Source organism: Merops nubicus, unplaced genomic scaffold, assembly GCF_000691845.1.
Source record: "Merops nubicus isolate BGI_N331 unplaced genomic scaffold, ASM69184v1 scaffold24770, whole genome shotgun sequence".
NCBI classification, from domain to species: domain Eukaryota; kingdom Metazoa; phylum Chordata; class Aves; order Coraciiformes; family Meropidae; genus Merops; species Merops nubicus.
The window spans coordinates 2047-13222 of NW_008581210.1; the positions used below are offsets into that span (position 1 = coordinate 2047).

At 48.7% G+C, this 11176-nt stretch overlaps 1 protein-coding gene across 1 annotated transcript; it reads left to right on the forward strand.

Annotated features, from left to right (window-relative positions):
* Positions 1 to 4206: 4206 nt before the first annotated feature.
* On the forward strand, positions 4207 to 10934 carry BFSP2 (beaded filament structural protein 2, phakinin). The gene is made up of 6 exons (XM_008949189.1): positions 4207 to 4287; positions 5465 to 5621; positions 7837 to 7998; positions 9098 to 9229; positions 9738 to 9958; positions 10689 to 10934. The coding sequence occupies exons 1-6, from the start codon at positions 4238 to 4240 to the stop codon at positions 10690 to 10692; spliced, it is 726 nt and encodes a 241-aa protein (XP_008947437.1). The 5' UTR covers positions 4207 to 4237; the 3' UTR covers positions 10693 to 10934.
* The last annotated feature ends 242 nt before the right edge of the window (positions 10935 to 11176 follow it).

The window sequence follows — 11176 nt, forward strand, 5'->3', positions numbered from 1 at the left end:
GTTCCGGTTTTGTCTGGGAGATGGCACATGGCACAGTTCAGATCACAGGAGTAAACACAAAAGCAGAAGAAAGAGTCAGTGTCCTGCACCAATGTTGTCAGCACTGTGACTCCTGTGCATGGCTGGGAGCATCTGAAAGGTTGCCAGGGCTGCAGGATTTTAGCCCGATTTAGCTGTGAGTTACAGTGTGTTGGAGGCAATAGGCTGGTACCAACTGTTTCTGTCTGTGTGTGGAAGGACAGACTAGACCACCCCTGAACTTCTCTGCCTCCACAGAGGCATCACTGGCTTTAACTGAAGTGAACTTAAAAGCCAGCTAATTTTCCATCCCATGAATAATTGAACCATGAGATGCATTATCACAGGCCACACCTGAGGACACAAATTTAGCAGCATTCAGAACGGATTCAGGCGTTTGTAAGAACAGCAAAACTACACAAAGCTATCAGCAAAGGATGGCTAAGAATTTGAAAGACTCAGTCAATCTTCCAACACCAGATTTGGTCAGATCTCTGTTAAAAATCAAAAGCTGCCAGTCACCAGGGATAAGTTCTCCCCATACCTGTCTGCATCACATCAGCCTTTACTGAGGCTGGAGGCTGCAGGGTCCCTTCAAGCAGCTGGTTTTCCTTGTTGCCCATTAAACAGGCCATTACCTGGATGCAGACAAATCTCATTTTATAAACACTAAAACTGCATTTTTACACCCATAATATCACACTGAAATCAAAGGAAATTGCCACTTTCTCGTTAAGATGTTTTATACCACAAATACTCAGCATTAATTGAAGAGCTGAAAGAAAACATGTTCAGAAGGTGCATGAGCATCACAGATCGAGTGTTGAAGGAAAACACATGACTTAAAGGAGCTCTTATGGGCAGTAATATTTGCATTTTCCCAACACTTCCCGTTTTGGCGGTGCAAATGCCACACAAGCCCCAGCAGTGCAGCCTGTGCGGCAGCCCGAGGGACACGGGGCAGGCTTCCCGAGCTGGTGCCAGCACAGCCCCAGCAGTGCCACCCGGCCCCCGGCCCGGCCGCTGGCATCCAGCCTCGGCTGCTGGCAGGGGGAGACCAAACGGAAGAGCCGCTAGGTGGAAGTCTTGCATCTCTCCTGCTGGGCCCCGGGGAGGGGCTTCCACAGCTCCTGCAAATCGGAGATTTTTTCAGGAGCCTGGTTTCGACACAGAAATTACCGTGTCATTCGTTACCCTTCGGGTTCACTGCCAGGATTAAAGTGCACAGAGCTGGCCTGCAGGAGGGCTGGAAGGCTGATGCCTCCAGCTGCCACACATCCCTGGTCTTCTCCAAACATTAGACCCTTTACACTATTTTTATTTCCACACCACATTCCCGGTTTGTGTGCAGCGTTGAAGAGCCCTGGACTCTCCCTGAACATTTGGCATTAGCCACCGGCCTGCGAAGAGGGGAGTGGGGAACTGGCCCAGTCCTGAGGGGTGAGGTGACAGGGCTCTGGGAGTGGGGAACTGGCCCAGTCCTCAGGGGTGAGGTGACAGGGCTGTGGGAAACACACCTGCTGTGGGGCAGGTGAGAGTCACCTCCAATGCCTCAATGACACCACAAGATTACTCTCAAAAAAACAATTCTAAAAGCCAGTTTGTCTCTCTACAGAGGCAGAAATCCAGGCAGTGCCAAATGCTATTCCCTGTGTCTCTTTCACTGCAGCCCAAAAGCAGCCATTTTACATCAGTTTCAGCCTCTAAACTTAGCTATTAATGTACCTCTGAGTGATACTCTGCTGTTCACAGGACCTAATATTGCTTTTGCCCATGGAACGTTCCCAGTTCCCTCAAAGACATTCATTTTCATCAGACTTTAGGTCAGACACTGTGACAGCTCACCAACAGAGGCAGGTGGGTTTGTTTTGACAGAGCAGGGCAAATCACAGGGCAACGCTTCTGCTCCCTGACTGGAGTCAGGGAAACAAATAACAGCTTCTGTGAGGATCCACACATATAGGAATTGGCAGAAAGACGAAATAACTTCTGTAGGAAAGAAGAAAAGACACATAAAAGAAGAAAAAAAAAAACAACTACAGAGTTTGGGTCAAAGAACTGCCTCTACCTGCATGCTGCTGCCCTGTGAAAACCGAATGTCTTTTCTCCATCTCTCAGGAGAAACTCGTGTCTCCTGGTGTGAGGGGTCCCGAGGATGGCACAAGAGCACGTCCCCAAAGTCCTGGCTGTGCCCAGCTGCTCTGAAATGCCACAGCAGAGATGACCAAGGGGCTGGGGAGCTGGGCCGGTGCAGGTGAAGTGGGATTGCAAACAAAGCAGGGAGAAGCAGAGAAGGGGTTGACGATGCAGAAGAGCCAGTTCTGTGTGCCAGAGGGCACAGAGAGGTCTGTGCACTGGTGGGCTGCCGTGTGCCACAGGAGCCCAGCTCCTTGCCCCTGAGTCCCCGACACCGCTGGCTCCGCGTTTGCCGTGCTCTCCGACTTCCCCCTGCTGCACCCGGGGCTTTTACACCCAGGGCAGTGTTCACACACTCCTCTCCTCTGCCTAGATGCTGCTTCCATGAAACGTGTTGGAATTGCATGTCTCTGAGAGGTACTGTCCCTCTGTCATAACGGCTGGAATTGGCCAAGAAGTCCCACAGTTATTAAGGAAAAATTGGCCACCCGTGCAATGACATGAGCTCTGTTTTCTTTGGAAGCCAGGCCCTGAGCTGGGGCTGGCAGGAAGGAGCTCCAGCACCATGCTGCCATCCACAGCCACCTTCCCTTTTTGCTCCTAACAGGAGGTGACAAGTAAGCAGAGCACGTTTTTAACTGTCATGCCTCCTCAGATTTAAAAGATGTGGGGTGCTTTTAACTTCATGATCCATTATGGACTTCTCAATGTGGGGAATAGCTTATTCCTCCAGATCTGTCCTTCCCAGTTGCCTTCACATAGTTCATATTAGCTTGTCCAAGCATCTGCAAGACTTTTGGAGCAGTAAGCCACTTCTTGTGCAGATGAATGTTACTTGCCACGTAGGAATGCTTCAGCCTTGCCTGGCCACCTCCACCCCACCGACCAGCAGCCAAGGAGCAGGCAGGGGCAGACTAAGGCAACCATCCCGCTTGCAGTACTTGAGATGACTTGTCCTGATGAAGTCCTGATGTCTCCACGTTGCATGGCCTGTTTCACCTCAAGGGAGCAGAGTGCTTCAGGGGATTGGCAACCTCATTTATTTGCAGACTTAATTATCTAAAGAAAGATTTCTGCTTCAAGAACTCTCCTGGCTTGCTTAAAAGACAGCTGATATTCCTGTGGTGGTTTAGCTTCAGCTGCAAATCTCCATAGGTGCCTCCTGAAAGAGACTGCAGAGTGACAGCACGGACCACAGGATGGCTGGAGCCCCCACACAGTTATCTGTAGGGATGATTGCTCCAATCCTGGTACCAAAGTCAGCAGGTCTTTGGTCAGCTCCAGAGTTCAGTGCTCATGTGACTCCAGGGCAGTCAGTGGCCTTTTTTTACCTTTGTTATCATTTTATGTAACCCTCTTGAATCACAACCAGCTGCTATGTCACAAGCCTTTTGGGTTTGCTCACCCCTCAAGTGCCTCCTGGGCATTAAAGATACACCCAGAGCAACAATACCACAGTCCTACTTGCACCCTCTTGCCAAAGCATCTCCTATTTGGTGTAATATCTTTGAAGACTGCAGGCTTCTCAGGTCTCACACCTATCTCAGGAGCTTACAGGAGCCCATCAGAGAGGACAAATTGAGCTCTGGGACTGAGGATGGCTCACAGGCAGCTGAGCAACAAGCACTCCCTGGCTCACCACAGAGGATGCAGATATGGGAAGGAGAGTGGGAGCTGCATAAGTGCTACTTAAACCACAGCTATAAAATACAAGCAGGACGTAAACGATAAAGGTGCCTTGCACACAGTAATGAGCTTTGCCCCTTGCGACCAGCTGACAATCAGAATAAATGTGTTTTCCACAAGAATACGAATGCTTAGGAGCAATGAACAGTTTGATGACAAATTACAGCCTATTTGCAGAGAATTTGTGAATTTATATGTACAAAATTAGTTGATTAAATTACGTGGAATGATTCACTGGAACAGCCCTAGGCTAAAGGATTATTTTCAGAATCAAAGCTATACATCTGCTTCAGACCCATGCACAGTGCACACAGCTCATGTGCAGAAGCTCCTAATTGCTTGAGCTGTTGTCTCTTTCTTCTAGGTGGGCGAAGCAGTCCTTGAAAATGCTCGTCTCATGCTGCACACTGAGAACATCCAAGCCTGTGCTGAAGACTTCAAAGACAGGTAGTGTTGTGGTGGCACCTAGCCGGCCACTGTCTTTGACCCTTGGCCTTGGCAAAGGCTTGCTCTGTCGGGGAGTGAAGTGGGGGGGTTAAAGCCCCAGCCCTGAATGAGGGTAGGCACAGGGATGATGTCCACAGCCAGGCAAGAAAGACCCCCTGACTGGTTTTCACCAGGGTCTGGCCAGCCTCAGGTGGGAACCGATCAGGGACTCTCCAGCAGGTGCCCCCACCTCCCACATCAACACCTCTCCTGCCCCCAGGCTAAGCACCTCAGAGCTGACTGCTGGCAGTGGGGCTGGGGAGGTCTATCTATGCAGTAGATGCTCTGTGTGGGGATTCCATTTACTGGAAGGGCTCCCTGATGTTTACAGTGGTGGTGGGGTGGGATCCAGGCAGAAGGAGGATCATGAGGCTTTCTCTGGGGAATTGCTGTGTGATTGGACTGGTCACCTGGCTTGTTCCTTCCCCCATGGCTTGGTTCCTGAGTCAGCTCGCTCCCTTCTTCGCACCACGTGCTGTGAGGGAAGGTATTAATCTGTCCATCCCTCCAGGGACTGGCCACCTCGGATCTGATCTCTTGGGTGTGATTTAATACCAGAGGGAGGGACCTGGCTATTGTTTTCCCTGTTAATGACAATATCCTTCTTTGGTCAATAGAGCAGGCTTGTTCTTTGCAGTTGGATATTCAACCACCTGACTCGGGAGAGGGTTTATAACAGCAAAATAATTACGATGCTAATACCATTTTGGCAAATTTTGAAGATGCATGGTAACAAAAACAGCACTAATGAAGTCACTTAAGCTGTTCTTTGATCTACAGACATTGATCTCTCACTGGGAGGTCGGTAAGAAGTCACTCTCATTTTACAGCTGAACAGAGACAAAGCCACCTGTAGTCACAGTGACATTCCAGAGGTAGGGAGAGCCCTGGGCCTGGGCAGGAATCCTGCTGCACTGATAACCCTAGCTCAGCCTGCCTTATCACCCCAGTTAATGACAGGGTACTTCAGGCAGTTCAGTTCAGGTGCAGCCAGACAAGGTGAGAGCAAAGTCTGTCTTCTGTGTTTCTGTGCCTCTGTCTGGGGCACATCAGCTAATTAGCACAAATGGTGTCATTTTTTAAAAAGCAGTTTTTTCTTGCTGAGCTGTGCTGGATTAAGGTTTTTTTCTCTCTGCAGATATGAAAATGAGCAGCCATTCAGAAAGGCAGTGGAAGATGAAATTAATTCCCTATATAAAGTGATCGATGATGCTAATTTAACAAAAATGGACCTGGAGAGTCAGATAGAGAGCATGAAAGAAGAACTAACTTTGCTGTCAAAGAATCATGAAGAAGTAAGTCCAGGCTCGAGGCACTGAGAGCCTGCCTGTGCCTATTTCAGCTGCTTGGTGCAAAGCAAGCACGAAAAAGCTCCACCTGCCATGGCTGGGTGGAGGGATTCTCCTGAAACCTGCTCTGGTTTCTCTCTTCTCTGCTAAAGCATTAACCTTCAAGGCACCATCAAATTACTTACATTTAAGTTCTATCTCTTTTTCATCTGATAAGTATGGCATGAAAAAGATGTCATTGCTCTGTGTCTTGCTAGCCACCACACAATGGTCATGGGGTTGCAGCCACATATGTGGACACATCAACAGTGAGCTGATTCTCAGCTGGAGATGTAAAGAGAAAATGTGTGTGCAGGGAAAAAGCTCTGGTCCTGCTGCACATCTGATATGTATGGCATGAAAAATATATCCTTGCTCTGTATCTTGCTAGCCACCACACGATGGTCATGGGGTTGCAGCCACGTATGTGGACACATCAACAGCGAGCTCTGATTCTCAGCTGGAGATGTAAAGAGAAAATGTGTGTGCAGGGAAAAAGCTCTGGTCCTGCTGCACTAACACCAAGCCTTAGTCTCCTGAAAACCTCCTGCTTGGCTTAGCAAGCTGCTCCCTGCCCAAAACAGAGTCTCTCCTGAGCAACACACCACTGTTTGTGTGAAGGTGCCTTACTCCATTCAGCAGGGGGTTCAGGATTGGACCCAAGTCAGCATCCTCCTGATGGGGCTTGTATATGCAGCTACTACTAATCCCACAGAAAGTAATTGTGCTGGTGCCTCAAAAATAAGAGAGAGCTTGAACTGAGGTGGCTCGCGTGAGGTAGGATAATGCCTCGTTACCATTCCCTATGGGTTATTTCTCCAACCACAAGATTTCAGCAGCGTTGGCAGGCACAGGGACACTTGGGTTGCCAAGAAGTTGCTCCATCCCCTCCCTGCTTTCACGAGTCTAATCCCAAGGCTGGCATTTTGCAGAAAATAATCAGTGGCTTCAGCACCACTGCACAGCAAGAGAAAGGTGGAAGTTGTAGGCAAGAGGGAGAGCAGAAGGTTGCCAGGCATACGGCAGACACCCTCCAGAGCTCGGTGCTGTCCAGGGGCTGCTGCTCTGTGCCCGTGTGCGGGGCACCGCGGGGTCCGGCAGCGCCTGCGCTCCACGGCTGGGTGGAGGGTGCTCCTTGCTGCACCCACTGGGGTGATCTGAGCACTCCCAGAGCCACCTCAGCCCAGACTGGGCCTTCCTGTGGCAGCAGCACCAGGGGAAGCTGCTCAGGAGAAGTCACAGAGTCAAGGCTGGCAGCAGCTATTGCAATTACTCCAGCTGGGATCCAGCACAATGAAGTCCCAAGGACTTCTATGAACTAATTCAAGCCTTTCTTCCCTCCAGTGCCCCCACTAGGAAATCCACATTAAGGCCTTTTGAAGCTTTTGTGAACTGGGAATGGGCATAATTTGAGGCTTTCATTCTTGCAGGTTCACAGGTCATGTAATTCCCATGCTTTTGTTTCCAGTGTGGGCACTGTCAGGGTGACAATGTCACTGTCATTTTGTATTACAAACACAATTCCCAGGTGCTTTTACACCACTGTTTTTTTTTTGCTTATGCCAATAGCACATATAAACACATTGCTGTAAAAGGGTTGTGGTGCCCAACAGTTCAGATCCATGTGCTGATCTCATTTATTCTTGTGTTCCTGAACACAGTGTGCAACTGCTGTGCTGCCTCTCAGTGTGTAACTCTAGACACACTAGTTTTCTCCTGCTGGTTTGCACAGCTCGATGCATTCCAGCAGCAGAGAGGGAAGAGCAGGGTTTGATTTGCTGTAAGCTGTTAGTTCCTTGGCCCAAAGCCCATGTTGCAGCCTTGCTGGCAATAGAGCTGTGGTGTGTTTGGGTCCCAGGCATGCAGCATGTGTGTGTCAGGCTCTGGCTGCTGGAGAAACCTGCCCGTGAGAGGGCAGTGCCTTGGTGCAGGGCTTCTGTCCCTTCTGCCAAGGAGGAATCCCCTTCCAGACCCATGCATCTGCAGCAGCTCCCCAGGCACGAGCCAGGCAAATGCACATCTGAACAGGAAACCCTCCGGTGCACTGAGTCACTAATGTAGAGACATCTTTAAGGACCAAATTTAATTACTCTCTGTGTTTGTGGCTCTTCCTTGAGCCTCTCTGAAGCTACCATGCAATCGTCCAGTTCACTTTCTTTGATGTCTGCTGTTTCTGTTCAAGGATGTGAAGGTACTATACAAGCAGCTTGCCGGATCTCAGCTGGAAGAACTTGATGTTCCCCTGGGAAGTGGCCTGGACGACATACTGGAAAAAATCAGAATCCACTGGGAGAGAGACATTGAAAAGACTCGTGCTGAGACGGGCGCCCTGCTCCGTACCAAGGTGAGCACTCTGTCAGCCCCCCAGCACTGCAGGACTGGGCACGGGCACAGCATCTCATCCTCTGCAGGACCCTGGAGGGTTGGGTGGTTTTTTCTTGAAACAAAAGGATGGTAAAAACCTAAAGGATTTTGGTCTGAGTCCATGGGAAAATGCACTCTTAAATATCAGTGGCTTTCTTGAGAAGCACAGAGTGAAGAAATAACTGGTACTGAAATGTACTTTTGCACCTCAGAGCATTTCATTCACAATGACCACGGCCTGGGGTTCACATGATGGCACCAAAAACTAAAAATTATTTCTGGTGTATGGTCCCAGACTTTGTAAAAACTTGATCTTATTTTTAAAATAAAAGAAGGCATAATCAGAAAAGTAGGACAGGTCAAGATGAATTTTCAGAGTGGAATGGAAGTCTATTGCATAGTTTAACTTTAGCATCGACCAGAAGTAATGTAGGTTTTGACTGAAGAATTGCATTTGCTAGAGAGCCCAGAGCTCTGGACTGAAAACCTTGAGCACAGCCTCATTAAAAAGTACAGAAAATGTATTTTTACTAAGGTACCTTTTCCTTCACTTATTTTCAAGAAGCCTGAACTAAATACATATAAAGACCCACAAACCAGAAGTGCAGGAAATAGCATAAGAATATCTTAGCTCAATTAACAGAAGTTATTTTTCTGACCTCTGTGATATGACTTGGTCTCTGATTCATAGAATGCTGTGTGAAAAATCAAGGTGTGAATACCTCTGAAATCCAACAGATTTAAAACAACGTTTTAAAAAATATTATAGTATAGCTACAAAGTGAAGAATTACAGCAATGGTTTCCTTTTATAGGTCATTTTAAAGGTACTAGTAGGAATGCTAAACAACTTGTGCCGACGTAGATAAAATGCACACACTTGTATGTACAGGGTGTTTTACAGTAAATGCATAGAACACGTGGTAAATTGACACTGGGAATTCTCCAGGCCTGCTCCACCGAGGGATTTAACACGCCCTAATGCGGCCCGAGGTGGCCGCTGTCACCCCCGGCGTGGCGCGGGCGGGCCGGGCCGTGCTGTGCTGGGGGGCTGTGACGGCAGGCGCCATCTTTTGGCAGCAGCAGGCTGAGACGCCGGCCGCCGTGCGGAGCCAGGAGGAGGAGCTGGTGGAGGGCCTCAGGACCGAGTTCCACGAAACCGCCTGCAAAATCCAGAGCTTGCAAGCAGAAACCGAGTCTTTGAGAACCTTGGTAAATAGTGGGGGGGCTCCGGGGGATAGTCTCTGTGACCTCAACTCGCCTTCTGAGGAAGACATCCCCCTCTGGGGATGCAGACTGAATAATAAAGTCTGTTTTCCAGTGGACACTGTTTTCAGAGATGCCAGACATTTCTGGGCTCATCTTGACTGACGTGGTGCACTCACTGTACCACATTGGACAACCAGACCCCAAATTTCAATCATCAGTGTCTTCATACTGAGTAACAATTTCAGTGAGATTGGTGGGTGGGTAGTACTCGACAACATGCAGAATATCTGTATTCTACAGATTATCATATATTACAAATACCTTGTAACCAAAGTAGTTCAACCCTTGTAATGATAATACACATTTTTCAAAGTATCTATAGAAAGTCATTCTCAAAATATGACATCTCCACTGAAGCACATTCAGTGGGATGCTGGCCCAGCTTGACTAAAGGTCCCTCAGGAGCGTTCGCACCCTGACTGTTTCACTGTCTGCTGTCCTGCCCGTACAGAAGAGGGGTCTGGAGAACTCTTTATACGACGCCAAGCACTGGCACGACATTGAACTGCAGAACCTCGGCTCTGTCATTTCCAAGCTGGAGGCAGAGATGGGAGAAATCAAAGTAGAGACCGAGCAGCAGCAGCGGGACCGCGAGAACCTGCTGAGCAGCAAGCAGCAGCTGGAGAAGGACATCGCTGCCTACCACTGCCTGCTGGACGGCGAGCAGGGCAGGTACCTGTCCCACAGAGAGTGTGGGAGCTGCACAGCATGCTCCTGGGCTCTGGGGCTGCTGGGAGAGGACTCGAATGTTTCATAGGGCTGGGTGAGAGGTGGTGAGGTTTGGGGGAGCTTCCAAAGAGGAAGAGCACCCCAAATCCATCCGTGCAGAGATTCCTGGTGTATTGGAGATGGCTGTGTCCAGCACTGCTGCAGAAGGATGAGGTTTAGGAATACACCAGGTCTACAAGTTCAACTTGCCTAAAGATTTGAGCTTTGAGATTAAAAAGCTATTACAGCATCAGTGGCTGCAGAGCAGCTGTGGTGTTCCATCCCTGGGTTACGTATGGAAGCTGTGATCCTGGGGAAGCTCCTTTGGAAGTGCAGGAGTTCCCCCTGAAGTCCAAGAGCAGACTCTGTCCCACAGACTGCACCTTCTGTGGAGAAACATAGTGCAGGCTCCTCAGCTCTGTCCTCTGGGAATGACCCGTAAATGCCTATACAGTGGTTAGGTTGCTTGGCTGGGCTTAAGATCCTTAGTCACCATTAGTCACGGAACCTCTGAGAACCTGATAAACAGATTTTGATTTGCTCTTCTGCTCTAGTCAGGGAGAGTTGTTTTATAATCAGATCCTGTTGAAGTTGATGAGATTTCACCAGATGAACTGAGGATATAGCACTTGGTTCAGCAATTTTCCTATTTGTAGTAGCAACCAATTTTATTTTATTTTTGTTTCACTTCCAGCTGATTATGACACTCCCAGCCCTCAGAAGTCCACTGCCACTGAAGCAAAAGCTGTCACTGCCAGTTATGTTCGTGGAAGCTAAAACCCATCACCGCAGCCTGCTTTATTCTGTTTGACTCAACAATCAAAGTAGGTTGTAGCTTGAACAACTTTATTAGACCCTCTTCTTGTAATTGCTTTGCTTACAGATTTCAATTTACTCATGTTGTTAAAATTATAACAAAAATAAAGAATATCAGGTTTTTTGTTTGACTTTTCTTTCCTTCCAGTATTTTTCATGATAGCTGAAGGGGGCTGGAATAAGAACACAGGCCCTCCACTTCCCAGCAAGTAAACTCTTTCTTTTCATAGAACAAATACATGGAGCCTGGCCTAGGCTCCCAGGGTGCACGACACACTCGGGAGAGGCCTAACTCAGGTAACACTGAAGCAGTTAGTGTGCTGTTAATCCATGGCATCAGGTTTGCACCTCAGCAGCCAGCACGAG

Bases quoted from the DNA above. Each gene is read 5' to 3' on its own strand.
- BFSP2 (XM_008949189.1), top strand. From the start codon at position 4,238: ATGCTGCACACTGAGAACATCCAAGCCTGTGCTGAAGACTTCAAAGAC. The intron at 5,622-7,836 runs GTAAGTCCAGGC...TTTCTGTTCAAG, and splicing joins TGTCAAAGAATCATGAAGAA to GATGTGAAGGTACTATACAA. The intron at 9,230-9,737 runs GTAAATAGTGGG...CTGCCCGTACAG, and splicing joins CCGAGTCTTTGAGAACCTTG to AAGAGGGGTCTGGAGAACTC.